Source organism: Arvicanthis niloticus, chromosome 16 (assembly GCF_011762505.2).
Source record: "Arvicanthis niloticus isolate mArvNil1 chromosome 16, mArvNil1.pat.X, whole genome shotgun sequence".
Classification (NCBI taxonomy): domain Eukaryota; kingdom Metazoa; phylum Chordata; class Mammalia; order Rodentia; family Muridae; genus Arvicanthis; species Arvicanthis niloticus.
In genome coordinates, this window is record NC_047673.1 from 10,787,482 (window position 1) to 10,810,853 (window position 23,372).

A 23,372-nucleotide genomic window follows, 5' to 3' on the forward strand; every position below is an offset into this window, starting at 1 on the left:
TGAACACCCATGCAGAGGACTAGAGTTGGAATGGAGTGGATGAGTCAGTTTCCTGTGGGAAACATTGACCAAGAAACAAGACAGCACATTGGTAGATAACCAGTACGGATGTGAACAAATAGAAAACCGCACCTAGGCATTTACTACCTGGACAGCACAGTGGAAATGGAAGCAGAGTGTGCAGGACAGAGTAGGGGGAAACAGGCTTGAGGTCCTGATTGGAGAAGATGTATACAGTTAATTTTCATCTATTATGGGACAGGCATAAATCAGCGCAATGAATTCTCAAGTTTAAAGAAGGACTTAGCTATAAGAAATAGTATTTTATGTTAACACTGAGATGCTGTATATCCAATGTTTCTGGAACAAGGTACTCTAAAGCCTGCCCATTCTTGGTAGCTCATTAAAATGGATTTCATATTCAACTACATTGAATAATCACAAAATCCACAGTTCTCTATGTGTGGGCTAATGCATCTATGAAAATGTGCACATGTGTGCAAGCCAGAGATCTCGCCTCAGTGCCATTGTGTAGGGAATGGAGACAGAGTTCCTCACAGCCTAGAGGGCAGTGATTCCCCTCAGCCAGTGGGCCGGTAAGCACCAGAGGTCTGCAGATCTCTGTCTCTCTGTTGCTGTTCAGTGACTTCACATCCCACTACCTACGAAGGCCAAGAGTGCTAATCGGCCACAGGGTGTTTCCATTTGGGAGAAATTTGCAGGTGAGTTGGATGTCTCTGTCAATCTTGATCCCCTGATGGATGCAGGGGACTTTCTGAGCCTCCCATTATTAGCGTTCTAAATAAAAATACCTACACAAAGCTCACAAGCTTGAGGAAAAGGGAATTTTATATGCGGAGAATGGGATGAGATTCTCAGCTAATTCTAAAGAGAGTAGAGAATAGGATAAAACCTAGACTTTCCCTGCAGGATCCCTCCAGGATTTGACTATTCATAGATGGCCATGTCTCTGTTCCCTTGGCAGAGCCACCAATTTAACCACATAGAATTTGAATTACATGAACCCATTTCTTCATGCACTATAGAACCTTTTGGGGGTAGTTATGAAAGTTAGAGTAAAAAACTTACTTCTAATTTCCTCGAGGCTGCTACTCCGTGAGTTTGACATTTGTATTTCTAATATCTACCCGCCATCCAGGACACAAATAGGTTTTATCAAAAAGCCCCTTGGAAAGATGACTAAAATATGCAGAAAATAAAAAAGGGCATAGAGGAACAGGTTGGCATCTTTCTCCAGATGTACTGAGGTAAGGTCCCACCACTGATCAGTTGGTGTTGACCTCTGCTTAGGTCTCAGTTTCCCTGGCAAATCATTGACTGAGGGGTTAACCCCTGTCTTACTAACACTCTTCATGCTCTCAGACACACGAAATACTCAAGTCTTTGACATCCTCAAAATTATAATCCAGTAGGGAAAGCCAAAATCAAATTAAAAATATAGATAACTAAATGAGAATTATTCTACAAGTAAATAATTTCAAGCAGCCTTCAGATCTCAAAGGCAGTCCAGATGTTTAGTCTACAAAGTGCTATTGAGAAGGCAAGCTGATGTCCCTGAAAAAAAAGTGGATACCCCATAACTGAGGTCATGTTGGTAGGATGTGGGGGTTACTCTTCCTGCATTCTCCAGTGGTATATGGTCTGATGTCCTTTCTTTGACCTGTTCAAACCAGCAAGAGGGTAATGCATATCTTTCTACAAAACTCACAGACCTCACCATTAATGTTGTCATTATTCTTTTCCACCATTATCACCTCCTTTCTCCACCCAAGTCATATCCAAGGTCATAACAAGAGCTGTCTAATATTACATTGAAGACTGTAGACTCAATTTTCATTTCTTGTATCCAAGACATGGAACTTAAGTCCAAGACTAAGTGTCTACCTTTGCTGAAGAAAGTAGGAGTTGACATATGGGGCCTGTCCTTCAGGCCAGAGTCCTTTATCATGAGACAAGGTTATAAGAGAGGAAAGAATGAGATGTCATAAATTATGCTCTCTCCATGTTAGCTATCCTGTAGTACCCAGAGAAGCTGAAGACCCTCAAATCCACACAGCCTCTTTCTTGAGTTATTTCTCCCTGCCTACTCTATGAGCATACTTTGTGTCTTTGCTTTGTCTTATGCCTCAACGTCATGCCTCATATGTGGTACTTCTGCTGATGTCCATATGCCCAGTTCAGCTTTCCTTTGCATGTGATGCTACAGAAGAACTCCAGGGCTTTACATGTGATACACCCACGCTCTACCACCAAGCTAAAGAGCTTGGCCTGATTTTCATGTTTTAGCTGCTATATTTTGGTCTTTTGATCTAACTGAACTCTAAGGTCTTATACTAGTGTCTTCCTTGAAAAAATTCTGCATGAAACACAAATTCTTATGCTTCATTTTTTCTTCCGTTTCTCCTTTTTAGTGATTTGTAGATTTGTGTCTGTGTGTGTGTGTGTGTCTATGTGTTTGTCTCTCTCTCTCTCTCTCTCTGTGTGTGTGTGTGTGTGTGTGTGTGTGTGTGTGTGTGTGTGATGGGTATGATACTAAGTAAGCAGAGCTGTATTTCAGTTTTTCTCCATTGCAGGATGACTCATGGCCTTTCTATGGTTAACAGAAATCACTGACTATGTCTCCTTATTTACTTATTTATTTACATTGGACTCATATTCCCAAAAGAAATATTGGAAAGATGCCCTGAAGTTTAAGGCAATGTTAAATTAGGACTGCCCACATTTAGAAATCGAGAACGTCTAAGACACATCCACAATTGTTTCCACTATCAGAGATGAAGAATTTTTGCTGTGGGATGCTGAGGTATTTGCTCTGTGTTCTGACCATGTCCAGAGACTAGTGTTAAACACCTTGAACTGTGTTTCATACCTCCAATCACAGCAACTAGTGTTTACCCTGAGCCCCACACTCTCCTTTTTTCCCCCTCTTTTATTTCATTTGCCTTGAATCAAATTATTTCTCCAGAATCAAGTCTCTTCAGGAAGATAGAGTTTGAAAGATGCCTCCCAGGCCTCTCAAGACTGCACATTGTAAGTAGTATTTATTATTTTTTCATTTCCTATTCCTAGTCATTTTTCTTTCTTCACTTGCTTCAGTGTGTGAATTTAAAGCTATGTAAAATGTTATGCTGATGTTAACTGTTAGGAGGCAATGAACATAATTGTTTTGCAATAAAGGTTTGCAGAAAGAATAAACAGTTTGCCAAAATATTTAATAACAGCGTTTCTAAAATGATCCATGCATTTGTCCTTTATCAAATAAAAGGCAGATAATGCCTCCAATGCTCAATTTATTCCTTTAAAATTGTAGTGTGCTAACAATGGCATTAAAAAGGAACAAATGTAGTACTTGGAGAAAGAAAAGGTTTATTTTTTTCAGGTGAGATAAAATATTATAATTAATTCTAATTTATTTTCTCTTGCTGAGAACTATGAATTTTTAGAGGTTTACATTTCCTATTGATGTGGTTTATTGCGATATAAAACCTGTGAGACTTAAGAGATTGTGTGAGATTAGAAAGGGCAAGGAGATTCTCAGAGCTCAGTGTAAACAGCCACGACTAAATAAAACTCTCATGCTAAATGTGAAACTCTCTGGAAATGTGAAGATTTATTAATAACCTTTCATTGTAGGCTTTTTAAGTCCTGAATAGGTGCTACAATGTGGCATAACAAATCACATTAGGGATCGCCTTAGATGTATCAGATTTCAAATTTGCATAAATTTGACTTGGAAGACAAAAGACAAAATGTCTAAGTTTAATGTACTTTCATTTTCTCTAGAAAATGTCATTTGTAACAGGCCAATTACTGATCACTGGGCCATTGTAGTAGAGCTGAGTCACACTGCATTTCTAAGTCATTTCCAGCCTCTACATTCATTTTACACAGCACCGGTGATTCAGTTGAGAAGAATCCACCTCAGAATGTCAACTCAAATGGAGCAAGCAGAGCCTTTCACTGGGAAGCATCATTTCAATATACAGCCAGGTGCCTTGACTAACCAATGTGGTGACAATGTGGTGACTGTCCGCTGGTGGACAAGGACATGCCAGTCACCACACAGTCCTAAGATTTGACTCTTCAATTCCTCATAGCCACAGTGGAAACGTTTGCAGTCCCAACAACATGGCCCAGTACCCTGGAGGCTGAGGTGGGAAGGCTGCAGGATTGGGGTTGGATGGCCTAAACAACAAGATCTTATCTCAGAACAAAACAAGCAACCAAATAAAGATGGTGACCTTAGGGGTAGATGACAATATAATTGCAATGTGCAGCATCAAAGAACACTGTCTCAGCTGTTTTCTGCCAATAATGAACAATATGTGATTTTCCTGAAGAAGGCCATCATGCCTAATTGCCCATCCTTTGTGCCGTCTTACTAGATAACACCACAGGTGTGTAAGCAGCTCCCTCCCCATTTCTGTTCAGAGTCCAGAATTCCCACTACTTCTATGTGTTTGCCTGTAAAGGCCTTCATCTACCTGGAGTGTTCCACTTCTTATCTGTATGTACCATGCACTAGTTAAGCCAGTACTCTGGTGCAAAGGTCAAGGATTACCAGTCCTTGACAGTACTGAAAACACAACTTTCCCAAGATCATGCTATTTGTATCTATTATTTTGAGAGAAATGAGCTGCTTATTACACATATAACACATTAAAAGGAGTATCCACAGTTTGGAAAAAGGAAAGGAGGTTGAAATTACATGTGTATATAACTCACATTTAAGTATTAATTTTTCATATACCTACATGCTTTTCTAAAGAAATAATGTTACAACAAGGCATATGCATGAGTAAGGAGGTCCAAGAGATCACACACAAAGCATTTATCTAACTTTTAGTGTAAAATTGAGAGAAAAAGTGACATACAGTAATCTACCATCTATTTACAGAGTGGATAAGAACAGAAGGAAAGATGAATGATGACACATAGATGATCTGAAAGGCTATCTGGAGGCACACAGGCCCAGCAGAGGTACTCTGGGAAAGGTCAGAGGTCAGTGGGACAATGTATGTTAGCTTTGAGAAAACTCTGTATGTGGACCTGGGCCACTTGAGTCAGAAGAGAATGAGGCTTGACCATCTGGAATGTTTAAATAAAGCACCAAGTCTTTCAGGCCTTCTATAAATAAACACTTATAGAAACACATATGTGAGTTCTCTCAGTCTCAATGTTTGTCAGTAATGATGCAAAGTAGACCAGATTTTTCAATGTTAATAAAGATTTATCCCAGTTCATAGAATAATACTGGTGAGAAACCTTCAAATGTGCTATGCTTTAAGAGGACAGTTTCTAAAGGGAACACATTCTCTGGTCACGTTGGATCATGTTAGGTGTGGTGCACAGTGGCCCACATGTTCACATGTCCTCTCATCTCTACATGTCTTTGTGGTGCATAGCTTAGCTCTGCCTGCCTGGGCTCCACCTACCATCACAGCTGGGCAAGGCATGGTTCCACTGATGATTCTTCTCACAGATGAGGGGCTCGTCATCACTGAGTGTGTATCCAGGGTCACAGCTGAAAGTCACTGTAGATCTGATACCAAAGTTACTGCCATGTCGATGACCATTTACAGGGATGCCTGGGTCCAGACAGGAGTCGGATTCAAGAGTCACGCCTGTATGTGCAGAGAGTACAAAAGACTGAAAGGTCTTTCTGGGTAACTGAAAGAATAAGTGCTATAACATAATATATTCCCAGATACGCACAGACCCAGGGAATTATCTAAGTGAACACTTCATTGCTAAATTGATCATTTAATATCCAATAGTCATTCATGTGAAAAGCAATGTCTCTAAATACTTGACCTTGTTTTTCAAATTAAAAAAAAAAGTCCTGTGTTCCTCTCTAGGTCATAGAGAAATGGTACAACCTTGAATAATTCATCGAAGACTTTGAATTTTACCTTTGTTCCCCAGAAAAATCAATGGACTGTTAACAGAACACAAAGCTAGGTCTTAATCCTCCACTCTCCTTGCTTTTATTGTTTGCATTCCAGTTAGGTTTTGGCAGCTTCACTGCCGTGCTCCTATACACGGACGCATACAGGCAAGCACACACATAAAATGCAGCTTACAGCTGCCTGAGAGTGAGTTTCTAAAACTATATTGTACAGTTTTAACTGTAGAATATAAGTCTAAAATCTACAGTTTTAAAATCTCTGCGTCATCTGCCACTTGCCTATGCCACTAGATAAGCTGGTGTATAAAAGGAAGTAGGTCACCTCATCATGAGGCTTTCTGTCCTGCTTTATATTTGTCATTTCTAGAATAATCTATTCAAGAACATGAGAATCAGGGAAGGGAATATCATTGCCATATTTGTGCAGTTACTGGAGTGAAAACTCCCTTACAGTTCTCCCTTCTGGAAGTAAGCTCAGGCATAGACTGTGATCATAAAATGAAAAGTCTGGTGTTCAGACTTTCATGGGTCCAACATTGACCTCCTGGATCCTGGGTCTGATTGATGGGACTTTAGTGGAGTGAGGTGACTAGTAGAGATAGGTTTTATTTTATGTGATTAAACAAGTGATTCATATAATCCAGAGTAACTATTTAAACAATAATAACGTGGCCCTAGTAGTACAGAAGACTGTGACCCAAAAGTGGTAGAACTGGCAGGCCACAGAGAGGCTAGCTGCTGAAGGACAGCATGTGAGTACTGGGTCTTTCCCAAGGCTCAGCAGCACTCTGATATACTTGGTGGATATTTCCTGGGAGTCATGGGCATCCTGGTTATTGTCCATGGGTGTTTCATGAACACTATGGGATCACCCTGGTTGCTCTCAGTGCAAGTTCCCTGAGGGTTAAGACCATCCTGATTATATACCCTGGGCATATCATCAGGACTATTCTGTTATCCACAGTAGTTTTCTAGCATCAGGACCATTCTGCCTACCCCTGTGGTGTCTTAATTACTGTATCAATTCTGTCTAGCCAACAGGCACACAAGTTGAGAAGAAGTTTAGCCATCCCTTCAGTCATACCTGTAGACTCTACCTCCTGGAGAACCTCCTCAGGCCTCCATATTATCTGATGGAGTACACCATACTTTGATCTCTTCCGGGCTCACCCCATGTGCTTTTCCTGTCATAGGATGGATGGGGTGTTCTCATCCTGAGAGAGCTCTTGGAGTTAACAACTGAGCAAATGAATAAGCCCTGGGCAGTCTGGGAAATTGGTGAACTTAGGGGTTGGAAAATTTAGGACTCATAGACTGTGACCCGAGCCTCCCCAGATAAAACACAGTATGGACTTTCAATCACATTTTTAAAATTTGGAGGAGGCTGAACAATGATTGGGCAAAAAGCAAATTGAAAACAATTGCATTATTTTTATCAGTACTTATTTTTTCTTAAATGGTCATTCTAAGTCTTTAAAAACAAAGAGCCAGGGTTTCCATAGGTACAAAGCAGAGCAACACCCACTGCCCTATGGCAAGTTATGTGAGCAGGACCGTCAATGGTGAGCACCAGTCTGCAAAAGTCTGACCCTTGTCCTTATGCCTTTCTCCTCCCCTCCTCTCATTTTCTTCTGTCTTCATCTTACCCCTCCTCCCCTCCCCTCTCCTCCCCCTCTCCTCTTCTCTCTTCTTCCTTTCCCTTCCTCCCCTCCCTTCCCAACCCTTTATTTTCCTTCATTTTCTCACTTTTCTCTCTCTCTTTTCCCTACCCTCTCCTCTTCTCTTCCCAATGCCCTTCCTCCTCCTGTCCTTTTCAGTCTCTGTTCACCAACTCTTCTCTCACCCCCACACACAGACATACATTTCCTCCATTTTTATGGAAACAGTTTTGACACTCATAGCCATAACTTAAGCAACATGCTTGCACATTGCTAATGCAGAAATGACCATGGGAATGATGGCTTCATATCAGCCATGGGATGATGGCTTCATATAGCATTAGAAAATTTGTTTTATGAGGAACGTTAACAGTAAAATTCAAGATTTATAACAAAACCCCGTTTCCATACAAAATTTGCTTAAAATATAAGACTTTTAAGCAAAAACAAAACAGAATTTTCTGTTGATCATTCAGCAATAAATTTAGAAACACCAAGAAAACTATACTGGATACAGATAAATTAGGTCATGATGATTTTTGTTTTGTCTTGGGTTTTTTGTTGTTTTTGTTTCTGTTTGTTGTTATTTTGTTTTTTCTTTAAGAAATCAATAAACAGTAGTACAGATGTGACTTGAGAAATATGAAAAAACTGTGTTTCTATCTTGGGGTATGCATGTGTATGTGTGTCTACATATATACATGGGCGTGTGTGTGTGTGTGTGTGTGTGTGTGTGTGTGTGTGGCCATGTGTCTATGCATGTGTGGATTTTGATAGAATTACAGTCTTGAATTTTATCCTCAAGCCAGGCTAGTCCAGGAATTCCCACAAAACTGGGAGGTGGGAAAGCACACACTGGATGCACAGAGAGCAATAAAGCCAGTCTTGCAAGAATGCACTAAGATTGGTGTTGATCAGGCTTGATGTACACACATAGAAGAATCTACAGACAGAGCTGTACCTCACCCTCCCTGGTCTCAAACTCACATTATAAGGAGAAGACAGAGCAGTGGGTATTTTTTTGAGAGGAGTGATACATTTTGATTTTGCTCTGTTTCTCAGTTGAAACATACAAGTGCTGATATTTGACCTAAATATGATGCAAACACACTTCTTTTTAGTACATGACCTTTGTGAAGAGGTGGCAATGAACATGTATGCCTTGGTGAGTGAAGACAGGTGACTGTTATTATAGTCATCACTATAAAACTATGTGCGTTGTTCACATTCCCATGTGTTTTGATGTGAGTCCTGCTTTGTGTCAGCTGTTAATCCCAGATCTGGACAGCTAAGGTGTCTACATGTACACCTTCCCTCCAAAAAGATATAATCAGACACAAAAAGATAGAAGAGAACAAATATCTTAACTCTTAAATTTTATTTGTTTTTTATGTATATGTATAAATATATGTAAATATATTATGTGTGTGTAGATATTTGCCATATATAAGAGATACACAAAGACTTCAAGAGTATGGGATGTTAGACACTGTAACTTGAGTTACTGACAGCTGTGAACAGTCAGATGTGGAGCTGGGAACTGTCCTTTGCAAGGACAAGGAAGTGTTCTTAAACACTGAGCAATCTCTTCAGATGGCTCACCACATGTGAGTGTGTTGATGTGTGCATGAGTGCATGTATAAATATATGTATATATACATACACATATACATACATACATGTTTAGCACAACTAAGTTTTAATTAATTAATTGGCAATCTTTTGGGTACCAAAGTTAGAACTTAGTATCATTCATTTTAATGAAAAATATTTCTAATTGTACACTTCCAATTGTTTATATATGTAAAACATAATGAAATGCATTCAGAATGCCACTACAGTTGAGTAGTAGATTTTCTGGACAGAGGTAAGCAGAGTGGATGGTAGAGAAGGAGAGGAGGCAGGAATAGGTTAAAGAGGATGCAAATATCCCATTCGTGCATTTATAGAATGGTGTGTATGTGTAATAAATAGCTATCAGTAAAATGGAGCAATTCATTGTTGAGAAAAGGCTCAAAATAATAACACCCTTAACCCTCCTGCTCCACACAGCCATTGCTCCATTTGGGGCTGCAGCCAGCTTCTGCCAGCCTCACTCTTCACTTGGTTTTTCTGTGAAGAACTTTCAGTGAGAGCTATGGGAGCTTTGTTTGGTTTGAGTCTGGGTTTCTCAAAGGGCAACTCCTATGAGGAAGCCCCCCTCCTATGAGAAAGCCCCTCTCGTATGAGGAAGCCCTCCTCCTATGAGAAAGCCCCTCTCGTATGAGGAAGCCCTCCCTCCTATGAGGAAGCCCCTCTCGTATGAGGAAGCCCTCCTCCTATGAGGAAGCCCCTCTCGTATGAGGAAGCCCTCCTCCTATGAGGAAGCCCCTCTCGTATGAGAAAGCCCTCCTCCTATGAGGAAGCCCCTCTCGTATGAGGAAGCCCTCCTCCTATGAGGAAGCCCCCCCCTCCTATGAGGAAGCCCCCCCTCGTATGAGGACGCCCCCTCCTATGAGGAAGCCCCTCTCGTATGAGGAAGCCTTCCTCCTATGAGGAATCCCCCCCTCCTATGAGGAAGCCCCCCTTGTATGAGGACGCCCCCTCCTATGAGGAAGCCCCCCTCGTATAAGGAAGGCCCCTGGTAAACACCCAAAGTATATTTATATACATATGGCTATAACATGATACAGTGTCACCTTCTCAGCTTCAAAATCTGAAACTCAAAGCCAAGTTGGAAAGAAAACAGCCTGGTCTGCTGAGCTCACTGGATCTACTAGTGACAGTTAAGTGTTCACAGCAATTACTTGGCATTCACTAAGCACAGCTGGGGTTTAATTCCTTGCAACCTCTGATCTAATGTTCACCACCCTGGAAAACCCATTCACATGAACTCACAGAACAGAATGTTCTGCACAGCACCCTGGCAATGGACGCCACTCAAAGCTCATGAGCCTGCTTCAGGAAAACACCCTGTATTACTTCCAGCCTATCTGTCTGTCTATCTATCTATCTATCTATCTATCTATCTATCTATCTATCTATCTATCTATCTAAAATATATAAATAATAATATAAATAATAAAATAATGCCATAATATAATATAATATATTAATGCATTGTGTACTAACAAACTACAATTCATCATTTAATGATACTATCATTTTATGTCGTAATAGGAAATCAGTATCTATTAGGGAACATAAGGCAATCTTCCACTTTCCAGAACACTCTGTAGGAGACAAGTTGAAACTGATTGACAGTCAGATAGCCCTTGGAATTCTCCTATTTGTCTTCCCACTTGAAGGCAAGCACATGTACCCCTATCACTTGGAGGTATAGTGTCCTGCCCTGGGTGCCAGCCGCGGTTCACTTACTCTCATAGTGGATGAGAAAGCCAACACTAGCCCGGCTGCTGTCAGTGGTAAAGAGCAGGTACATGTAGTTGCCAGTGCTGATGAGGAACTGTGGTGCCTGGGTGCCATGGTACTCTCCAATCAGCGGGGATGAGCTGGTTGGCCCATCCCGTACTTCCAGTGTATCATAATTGACTTCCGTCTGGAACCTAGGGAAAAGCCATGCAGAGTCATGTCAACTTCCATGCCTGTCCCAACTGTGTTACTCCTAAGAAAAACTTCAAGTGAATAAGGGGATTGAAACATGTGTAGGTTGTTCTGTTTACTATAAGCACATTGTGAACCTGCTACCATATCTACTTTCTGTCTGTAAAACATCAGGCTCGAATGAAGGTCATTATCTTCCTCTGAAAGAAAAGTACTGTGAACTACATAAATTCTTAGACAGGTAGATAATAGAGAACAGAAAACTGGATGATGGCCATATGTTATGAAGATGATTAATAATAAACAGCTTATGTACATGTAATATATTTTTATATACATTATATATAATAGATGTGATTTAGGTAACTAGATAATAGATATGTAGATATAAGTAGATAATATAAATGATAGGTGATGGATGGACATATAATAGACGGGTAGGTGGCAGATTAAGACAGAAAGGTGGTGATATACTAATACAATACCACCTTCTGTATTGAAGTAGTCTCTGTTTATGTACTTTGCACTATTTTTACAATCTTCTGGGTAACATATGATAGACGTCATGAAGTAGACATACTGAGGAGAACTGCTCCCTTTAGGAAAGAGGGACTTCACAGCATATGATATTTAAATATTATTCCTGAAAACCACACTGTGCTTTTTTTATTCACACCAACCCTTGAGGGACCAACGCTGAGCAAGCTGCTACTTCCCAAGCTCAATGATGCCATAACAATTTGGGAAAGCCAGAACAGCTTCCAGATAGTGTTTAATTCTGCTTGTACTTCCAGTGAATCCAGCCTGCAATTATATTTATATAAAGCTGAGGCACCCAGATCCCCTTGGTGCAATGATGGCACCATTCTGGGCATGGAGATAATTTCTTAAATAGACCCATCTCATCCTCCAAGAGCTAACTCGGTTTCCAAGCGACTCTTTGGCTCTGAGGGAATATCTCAGCATTGCCTGACTCTGACTCACTCGGCAACTGAGCCAAATGTGTCTCAGAAGCTGGGCCACCATTCCCATGCTGGGCTCAGACTATTGCTAGGAAGAGAAGAGAGCCAGGGAACCAGCTCAGTTTATTTGTACGGCTCCACAACAGCAAAAGGATGCTGAGCCTCATTTAACAACACTGCCCTGTTCATCATCAATGTGGGTGTTCCTCTGCAAAGGGACAATAATGTTATGTTTTCTGAGCAAATGAGGCTGCCACTCTGAGCTCTGGTCTTCTATATAGAGAAATTCAAACAATGTATCTCAGATGGCTGGACCAGAACAGCACATTAGGCTGGTGGACTCAGGACTGGTAGTGACCACTTTGACTTTATTACTTTTAACACCTGTTCTAAGGATGCTGTAGTATACCAGATATTTGAGTTCAAATTCCAGAGGTCTACATGAGCATGGAGTTGTACATTTGGATCTTGAATCTTCATAGAAAACTCTTTCATGTGACCTTTAGCTATGGCAGTGAAGACTAATAAAAACACACAATAAAAACTACAAACTTTCATTGCTTATCATGACTTGGCAGCCTGGCATCTTTATATGGCCAACCCATCTGTGGAGAATACAAACCTTATTTCTGCAGATGTAGTATCAGCTACGAAGCAAGAATAAACTAAAACAGCTTCATGCCGTTCAGCTTTGAAGAGCTAAGCACTGACTGCATCTCAGTTCAATATCTAAAATTCCCAAGAATATTAGCCCCTCAAATAGAATTTACTACAATATTACACCAAGACAATTCTGAAAATATCATACTAAGGAAATTTTAACATGAATCTTTCTTCAAGCAACTGAAACTTGATGGTCAAATGAGACCATAAAATTAATACTTTACTAAATGATATGAATCTGACCCGTGACTGGGATCATGGGGTGTTTAAATTCAGTTTTCTCCCAATAACTGAAGTGTAAGAATTTGTTGGAAATCAAATTTCACATATTGAACACTTACTGTTATTTTCAATGATTAAGGCGACTTGCAGGGTGACTCACCAGTGTAAGCCATCCCCCCTTTTTAGGATGGATTATCCTACTAAAAAGTAGGGTCACCCAACAGAGGTGCGGATAATTATGAATAAAAATCTAACTTGTAATGATAGCTCAACAACTTCCTTAAGAATGTCTAGTCCTGATATTTTGAATTATTGGAAAACAAAGAAAAAAATGCCATACATCTTGAGACAAGGATTAGACGTATTATAACTTAGAGTACAAATTGTCAAGGCCCTCAGGAAACTGAAGCTGTTAAGCAAAGATGCAAAGATGCACCCTTAGCTTTCTTGTACAGGTTTTTTTTTCGCCTCATGCTAGAATTCAAACAGTGTCCTTACTTTTGCAGATTAAAAACATGTTCAGATTGCTAAGTCATATAACTGTGTCCCGGTCATGGTGGCTCACGATGCTAGGTAGGCTCTCAGTCTACTGCAGTGACTCTGCTTCTGGCTCTACAACTTTTGGCTGCCTCCAGGTGCTACTATGCCTGCCCAAAACTAGAGAATGCCCACTGGACCATGAGAACAGCATGGGCATGTTCTCATGCCCTGGTCCTTGTTCAGTGATCCTTCTTGGGGACTGGAGGGTATTCATGCTCTAAGCTCTATTTCCTTAACAAAAGAAGTATAGTTGTGACTCTAGGTACCAAAGCAATGGTTGTGGCCTTACCTGTCGAATGTTATTTTGATGGAATGTCCTGGTTTTGCTTCAATGACCCATTCACAATTTAAAGAATCTTTGTAATATCCTGGCCATCCTGGAGGTAATATGACCCCACTAGAAGCCGTCAGGTGCCCACCACATGGAGCTGGAAGAGGACATACACATCTGTCAAGAAAAAAGTCGAATCTAGGAAGACACACCACAACAGCCTCTTACTAGGGGTGGGTGTTGTATGGTCATCGGTGGAAATCAAGGTTTACATCAAACAGAACTCTTTCCTCAGGAAAACATAAGGGCTGAAGTCAACAGGTATATTCCACCTTTTTGCTGAACTTTTTTTTTTTTTTAAGTTAGACCCAGTATGATTTTCTACTATAATACCCTGGATATATGTGAGGTATCTGTGTCAAATGAGCTGTGGGACGATATTTGCCAATCACCTTCACTCTGCTGAGGTGCATGCAATTATCGCCCACATCCCACACATCCACATCTACTTTAAAACCATCTCAAGTCTAAAATGGAATGCTCTGAGGTGGCGTGTGACTCTGCAGATGCATGCCACGGTGATCTCCTTGGTATAATTACTTGCATGCCAAGGTGATCTCCTTGGTATAATTACTTGCCGATGGCATGTAATTGTGGGTGAATGTTAGAAATCACAACCAGGGCTGTCTAATTCATTAAGCAAAGTGTTGATTCTTTTGAGGACTTTGGCCACAAAATGACCTGTTACATAGAAAAGGGCAATTGGTAAATGCAAGTTAAGATTAGGGATCCTTATGGTCTGAAAGAGTGCCTAGAGAATATTTTCTTGGATAATTTGTGTATATATCCTACTGGGGGGGGGGTTCTTATTGATAGTTTATACTTTGCAGGAAAAGTTGTCAATTTCATAAGGACTTTGTTATTTAGCTTTATTTTTAATTTTGTCATTCTAGAGTTTATGTTTTGTATTCAAATATTTTCCCCACAATACCTGGGAGTTTTTCAAATGCCATTGAGTCACAGGGAAGGGTGCAGGGCAGAGGCTGAAGTAATGCACAGAGAAAACTGCTTAGAGGCCACATGGTTAACAAGTGTGATGTTCTTGGCATCTAGGGATGTGCCAGAATGATCTGTGGTAAAAGCCTATCTGTCTGAAGTTATGTTGCTACTTCGGTAATGTTCGTCTCTTGTGAATCTGTCACTGTTATTTCCCCTGTCCACAGTTTCTCTATTAGGAATGCTGGGGCCTCTTCTTAGTGACACCAACAAGGAACTCTCTCATGCTCACCTGGAATTACCTTTTAGTGTTGGCTTTTGTTAGCTTAACCCTCCTATTGTTTTTGTCCTTATCTTATTAATCTGAGGAGTCATTTTCCAGATTCTTATCTTTCAGTCCTTCCTTCGAGGCCTGCAAATACTATAGTTTGAGTGTGGCTTTGGTGTGCTGCCTCAAACCTGGGCAGCTCCCATTACATCTGGGTGTCCTCTCTCGAGACTGGGTGTTCTCTTTGATGTCTGCATGTGTTTGCTTATGTCTAGGTATGTTTCCTCACATCTCAGTGGACAATCTCACATCTGAGTGTGTGGCCTCACTTCTGTGTGTGTGCCCCACATTCTTCCTAACCGAAAGATTTCTGCTGTGCATGGTTCTAGATGGGCTGGGACCTGGAGTCCAGATTTCTCATGACTCACAGTCAAATCAGAGGGCGCCTTCCAATATATATATATATATATATACATATATATATGTGTGTGTGTGTTATTCTTAATACTACTTGTGGTTCTTTAATTCAAATATAAAAAACCACGTGGCTTTCTTTCAGTTTAACTTGTTTACCTTTGCTTTGTAGCTAACAATGTAGGTTATGTTAAAAGTCCATCCTGGAAAGCCAGGCTGTGGTGGCTCATGCCTTTAATCCCAGCACTGGGGGAAGGGGTGGGGGGAAGGCAGGTGGATTTCTGAGTTCCAGGTCAGCCTGGTCTACAGAGTGAGTTCCAGGACAGTCAGGGCTAAACAGAGAAACCCTATCTCAAAAAACAAAAACAAAAAACAAAAAACCAAAAACAAACAACAACAACAAAGGCCATCCTGGAGAAATAAAAGGAACAGGAGTGTTCTATGAGACTGAAGGGTTCTTTGTATAAGACTATTGTATAAGGCTATTGTCTATTTTGTAAGGAGAATGAGAGGCTACATATTCTTTAAAGGGAGTGAGAGGCTGCATATTCTGTAAGGGGCACGAGAGACTGTGCATTTTGTAAGGGGGTGGAAGACAACATATTCTGTAAGGGGACTGGGAGACTGTACATTCTGTAAGGAATGAGAGCATCTTCACAGTCTATCAGGAGTGTGGCATTCTTCACATCCCTCTTAGGCAGCATGTGCTATTGTTACTCAAGTCCTTTCTTCTTTCCCGATTCACATCTATCTGAAAGGTGGGCTTTATTCTATTTCAGCAGGCACAGTGATTGGGAACTCTATTCAACTATTATCAGAGTATACACCTGCCCTGTCAGAGACTCATTTGCAAACAGTAATTGGGTTTCCTGGAGTAGGAAAACTTCCAGACTCTGTCACTTATTCCCCTTCCTCTCTCTTTGTCAAACAACCCCAGATAGAGTTTGCATCTTACTTCATGGGTTGGGCCTGGCTCTTCCCAAAGAAAGAAGAATTCTCCACCAACTTTTAATGTGACGGACAGTTTCCCCTTTCATCCCAGCCTTCTCATCCCAGGCTTCTCATCCCTGCCTGATCCAGTCCATTTACTCTCCTTGTCCTCAGGCAAATGCTCACCTTCAGCTTACAACACATCCCTACAGTCTATTGCCCACAGAGGCACAAGATAATTGTGGGCAGAGGCTAGAGCCTTGTTATCTTAAACATCATAGTCAATAAATCATTCATGCTTCAAAGTCACCAGAAATGCTTAGCTAGAGCAGTGTCTGCAAACAGGATTGCCCATGTCATCAACACATGAGCCTGCAGAGGTGAATTTACATGTTTCTGATGGATTAAAAACTGCTATGCCTCAACATATTATAAAATGTGACATGCAAATTTTACATGCTATGTGTTTGGTAGATCAAAATTCTTATTGTAGTGAAATTTGTTTCATTTTCTGGTCTTTCATGTTATCCATTTATACCTGTTGGTGTTATCCAAAGTTTGTCAACATGGTAGGCAATTCATGGAAGAAATTAGAACAGTGTTCTGAACTTTACCAGATCCCAAAGAGGCAAAGACCAGCACCTGGTTAGATATATTCTATCCCTGAGCCTACCCATGTTCCAATACATGGCCCTACACAGATGCACACACAGGCAGTGGAGTTGGTAGGCTTAAGAAGAGGAGTACAAAAGTTGCCACAGAAAAGTGGTAGGTGGGGCATAAAAGTATAGGAAAGGGAATGAAGGTGGACTTGATGAAAATGTACTACATGTGTATAAAAAAATCTTAATTTTTTTTAATTCATAAAGGAATGACTCTAGTGGGACTAGGGCAGGATAAATCCATCCTGACTAGCTAGACACACTGCCAGCTAAAATACCAAAGAACAACTATGAAGGTAGAGTGGGGCAGGACTAGGTCACTGTGCTATTGGTTGCCTCTCAGCAGCTTAATCCGTACATCGAGTCAGAGTCAGCTTAATTCTCCTGTGAGTCACAAGACTCGTGACACTATGCCATGCTCCTTTCTGCTCTGCAGGTCGAGAGAGTCGGATAGGGAAGTGACCTTCAATTCACACAACCCTTTTCTATGTACTTACTAAAAAGAAAAATGTTAGCATTAGAAAAACAGGAGAAGTAGTGAGCAAAGGAAAATAGTTTCTTATATCCCTAATTATCAAATAGCTCGTAATGCGTTTGAACATTTTGTTAACGTGAGTTACTACTTATTAGATGTTCCCAGCCATGGTACATCATGACTCATTATATGTGTTCACATGGTACTTAGGTGGCAAGATTACGTTTTAAATGGTTTCATTAGCACCCACAGTTTTGTGTGATTTGTTCTCTCACATGATAAGGTTTCAGTAATGTTATTTTGATATGACAATGTTTTCAGTGGTAGCTGAGCCCTGGTATTTGGATACAAATTAATTACCCAAACAAACCTCATGGCTTGAGCTTTCCTTGTTTCTAAGTCTTTGTTTCTTTATTTGTGCAAAGAATATTCTTCAGAAACACCATTTATTGTTGTCAGACTATTTTGTGGTGTTATTATATTATTCTAAAAATACAGATCAATTATATTATTCTAAAAATACAGATCATGGCTCAAAAGACAAAAGGAACTGCAGATCACAGTCTAAATTTACTCTGGGATGCTGTCATCATTTCTATCCTGGATATCACAGCCAGGAGACACCAAGGTTTTTCCTCCAGACTTAACAGTAATCTACCTTATTAACACTTTTCACACTTTGCTGATCATGTCATATTGATTTTGCTGTTGAATTTCTATTTCTTGGCTGTTTACACAAGATAGTCCTGTAAAGAAAATGCTTCTTAGCTCTTTGTAAGTGGAAGGTTGTGACCACTAAGATGTTAGCATACTCTGATACAAAATATTCTGAAAACAATCAATATTCCCAGGCTGCTTCTTTATCCATGTCACTGTTTCCCTCTGGCTTCATTACATAGGTAATGAAGACACAGCAAGAAGAACATTAGCTCATATTTCTATAAGCTGTGATAATAATCCCCAAATAATCAATTAGAATCGTAGCGTTGATCTGCTCAATCCCCTTGTCCTTAGGACCTGGAATTGGCTCATATTTGGAGATGGCATTGTGAGATGTTTGGTGAAACTTAAACAGAAGAGATGCTCTGATCATTTATGAATATGCCTTATCAAAGAAATGAACAAAAAAACAGACAGAGAAAAACAGCAAGTAGGTATAAAGCCACAAGCAAACTAATGGTCTGTAAATGAAGGGTATCTCAGAATATCAGTAGCCACAGGAACCTGGGTTGGGAGGCACCAGGAAACACTTTCCAGAAGGATCCAACCTCACCAAAACCATGGTCTTAGACATCCAGGTTACAGTCTTGAAAGAAAGAATTCTCACATTTGAGCTACTTTTCTGGGTTAAGGAACCCTGGGGAAGGTAACAGAGTGTGTTTGCTGTCTTTCTGAAAGACTGGATTATAGGCTCACCTTCGCAGCGAGGGACAGTAGAACTCCAGACGACGTTTCCATCTTGCAAGATGCATGTGATGGACTCAGAACCCTGAGTCTTCACGAAGCCATCATCACAATGGAAGGACACAGAACTTCCCAGCAGAAACCTGTCTCCAAAACGCCGTCCATTCACAGGAATCCCAGGGTCATGGCACTCGTTCTGACCAAATGCTGTAACATGGAAGAGAAAAGTAAGTAAAATAAAGATACTTAAGTACTGATTTCATGCCCTGAAAATGAAGGAAACATTTATAAAACAATGGTGTCATTCATGGATAAATTCCGCAAACCAATTAGATATCAGTGTAAGAGAGTAGTGGGACAAAGAGGGAGTAGCTGGATGACATGGGCTTCATCTATCTCCTCCACAGCATATTGATGGTGGAACTCACTTTCGCTGTGCTCCAACAAGAGGGGAAGAACACAGCATGGATGGTAAGCAGAGAGATCAGAAGGACCCTGACCTGTTTGAGCACTGCTTGAAGCCCAACCTTGTGATCTGGGGAAGAAATCATATGATCTAGACCTGTCACATTTGTTTATACCATTTAGAATATTAAGCTTATATCCTTTAATTGTTAACACCAATGAAAATAAGTATGGCCAAATTCTATACACTGAACAATCCGGCATTACTAGGTATAAGTTCTGTCAACTCACATTTTCCTTCATTATTTCAAATGTGTTTCAAAAGATGAAACTGAAGCAAAGTTAGCAGCCAGATTAACATCCACAAGGTATCTCTAGGTACCATTATTCTCATCTCTAGGACTTGATATCTGATCCATCAGTTTGTTTTTACCACCCTGTATCCTTCTTTAGAGCATGTATTTTTAGGTAGATGTGTTGCTGGATGGATGGAAAGATGAATGGATTGAAGGGCAGGTAGATAAAATTACTGATGGATAAATGAGTGGGTAGAGGCATAGATAATGAAGGATGAATGGATAGATAAGTAAGGATGAATGGTTACTGAAGAATGGATTGAGAGATGGATGGGTGGTGAAGGGTCCATAGGTAACAAAAGAGGTATGTATGCATGGGTGGATATGAGGAATAATGGGCGGATAAATAGGTAAATGGATGAAAGGAAGGCGAATAGATGAAAGAATGGTGACTAGGTAGATGGAAAGAAGGATTGATGAATGAATGAATGGATAGACTGATGCATAGATGAATAGATAATGAAGAATAAATGGATGGGAAATGATGGACAGATGAATGGATAATTGAATGGACAGATGAATCAATGGACAAATGGCTGGCGGGCTGAATAGGCAGATAATAAAGGATAAATGTATGTATGTATGTATGTATGTATGTATGTATGTATGTATGTCTGTCTGTCTGCATGGGAAATGAATAGCAAATGGGTAGATGAGTGAAATAATGGCGAGAGAGGAAGAGAGAGTGACAGAGAGACAGAGAGACAAGGACACAGAAAGACACACACAGAGACAGAGAAAGGGAGACATACACACATAGAGGGGGGAGAGAGAGGGAGAGGGAAAGGGAGAGAGAGGAAGAGAGAGAAAGAGAGAAAGAGGGAGACAGAGAGAGGGAGAGGGGGGAAGAGAGAAAGAGAGAGAGAGAGAGAGAGAGAGAGAGAATGAATTTATGTGAGAATTCTAGTCATCTAAGGCACAGGCCACATAGAACAATGTCTTTTTGTTCACTAGGATGATATATAATTTTGCTATTTTTATAGGCCTGAAGCATCAGCCTTGAGTTCTTAGCTCATATTAGCTCATATACATGTGAACACGGTGGGGTATGGAAGAGGTACTTGTGTGGCCCACTCACTGGTGTAGGTGATGTTGAACCCTCTGCCAGTGGTAGAGTGATCGGACTGAAACTCCAGGCGTACTATGTGTCCACTGCTGGCCAGCTGTGCAGGCACCTCATTGCCAGAGAAAGTTCCGAGGACTGTGATGTCAGAAATCCCATCATCTTTGACAGCAAGGAAGTCAAACTGAGGCTCCACGTCAAAATCATTGAAGATGAGGTGAATCCGGCTCCCGGGCTCAGATATAATTAACCATACACAGTTCATGTTGTTGCCGTACTCCTCAGGATAGTTCGGTGAGAGGATGATCCCAGAGGATGCCGTGAAGTTGAAGAAACACGAAACTGCAGGCATATGAAAATGGTTTTAAATGGTTTTACACAGACCCAAAGCACTGTCATATGAACTCAGCTCCAGAGAACTTGGGATGCCTGTCCTACAGACAGAGGATCATCACACAGCTACTTTGAGCTCTGTGTGCTGGAGCCCAGGTTTTCTCCTTCACACCTGTAAGAGCAGCTAGGATTATTGATACTTGAGTATCGTATCGGTGTATTGTATTCTAAAACCAATTCCATCAGATTGGCCAAAAAAAAATGCTGTTGCTATATTTATTTATAAGTTAAACCACTTCTTATTTTTTGTGGATGAGATACCTAACGTTTGATGGCTGAAACATTAGGTGGTATAACATATATTCAGTTAGTTGATTCTCTAACTGAATTATAAATGACTACCATCGCCTGGCTTATACAACCAGCTCATATCCAGGCACTGTCTAAAGTAATCAAGTCTATGTGCGTTCTTGGTGGAGATGCTGCTAAGTGCCTCCATCATTAAAAAACAAAAAACAACAAAAAAAAACAAAAACAAAAACCAAACCAAACCAAACCAAACCAACAAAAACCAAGTAGGTGGGAGTTCATCTATTTCTTACCAAGCAGACAGAATCAAGTTGTTTGTAGCAGGGTGAGGAAATAGGAAGCCCTGAGCTCCCTGCAAGGCCACCTCTCTAGCACATTTCCCTTTCTCCACAACTGATGCAAACTCCCACAGGTAGTACTCACACACACAGCTTGGCTTGTTGCCGGACCACTGGTTGTTTTTCTGGCAGGTAATCACTCTCTCTCCCACCAGCTCAAAAGCCGCCTGGCACTCAAAGGTGAGTGTGTCTCCGTGCAAGAAGCTGCTGCCAGTCCGCTTCCCATAGGCTGGGATGCCAGGGTCCCCACAGCCTCCCTTCTCGATTTCTGAGGAGAAGGAAATAAACAAGCCACCGAATACACCCCTTAGAGAGCACGCTAGACTGCAAACTTTAACAGAGAAAAGAGCTGTCTCCTTTCCTGCATCCAAACATTGGTTGTATAAAAAGTTTCAAAGAGATTCTCGTTTTCTCTAATATTCTATTATAACATCCAGCATGAAAGGGGCACATGGCTGTGCAGAAGTACTGCTCAGGAAAGTGTCACAGGCAGCAGATGTCCCTTTCTAGCACTTTCAGCCTCGTATCTGCCACTGCTAAGACTAAGACATAAACTCTAATTTAGGTTTAATCTATGCATCTGGCTATGAACAAGGCAAGCAAGATCATTCACAACCCCTAGGATATTAAAACCAGCCTAACTCATTTGAATATTCTTCCTCTTAACTAAATGTTAAAACACACGATGGTGCAGAATGAACCTGTTTACAATCTTAGAAGAAAACACACAGTTGGATCCCTTTCCTCAAAGCATCGCAGCATTGAAGGGAGAGTACAAATGCGCCAGACCTACAGAGTTTACAGACAGTCTTGTTTCTTCTGATCTTAGGTGGAACATGGAGACAGCAATATGTTTGCAGAAATGAGATGGTGCCCTCAGACAGAATTCTAGAAAGCCTATAAGAGGAAGCATAAAAACAGCAGCCCAAGGGACCTGGCAAGGCAAACCTCCAAGAAATGCTATTCAAATATTATGATAAACTCTGATAATTAGTAGATTAACGGGTTTGGATCTACAAAATGCAATTATAATCAAATAAACCCACACCCCACAATCAACAAAGCTACAATTATTATTTTGAGACAACACCTCAGGGCATACAGCATCTATGCAAATCTGGTCACCAGAGAGAACTATTACCACCCACCCTGCCTTACTGTCTTTGCACCTACCCTGACCTCCGCACTTCTCAGCCCATGTCAGGTAGATGAAAAACCATCGTGGTGACATCTGTGTCTACCCTGTGTTCTTTATCAGTGTGATCACACCACGGCCTCACTGGTTTAGTCTCATCCCTTCACCTTCTCCTCGACCCTATTGATGCCCCTGACTGTCTCGAGCTAAGCACCTGCAAATGCCTATTTGCTGGTGCTTCTTGATTCAATGCGAGCCCTGTTTTCTAAGTTAGAAATCAGCACTGTGGTCTGTCCATGTGATGATTCACATGATTCCCAGCCAGAGGTGAGAGAAAGTAGCTGGACATTACAGATCCTTCTTGTTCAAACATCCCCCTTCCTTTCTGTCTAAATGCTACTTCTATCTGTGATCTTAAATCTCCCTCCAAATCCCACATTGGCACTGATGACCTGATTAGCTGACAAAATCTTCAGGGTTATGAGGAATCTGAATT

General features: G+C 40.8%; 1 protein-coding gene across 2 annotated transcripts in view; it reads right to left on the reverse strand.

The window, feature by feature from the left end:
* Positions 1–23,372, reverse strand: part of Csmd1 (CUB and Sushi multiple domains 1) — a 1,522,453-nt gene that overhangs the window by 288,032 nt on the left and 1,211,049 nt on the right. For both annotated transcript variants that reach the window (XM_076913874.1, XM_034520246.2), the window contains exons 13-18: positions 21,827–22,009; positions 20,777–21,103; positions 18,950–19,144; positions 13,807–13,945; positions 10,945–11,132; positions 5,457–5,645 (exon numbers count right to left, since the gene is read on the reverse strand). In XM_076913874.1, coding sequence (XP_076769989.1) covers positions 5,457–5,645; positions 10,945–11,132; positions 13,807–13,945; positions 18,950–19,144; positions 20,777–21,103; positions 21,827–22,009 — 1,221 coding nt within the window. The remainder of the gene's footprint in view (positions 1–5,456; positions 5,646–10,944; positions 11,133–13,806; positions 13,946–18,949; positions 19,145–20,776; positions 21,104–21,826; positions 22,010–23,372) is intronic.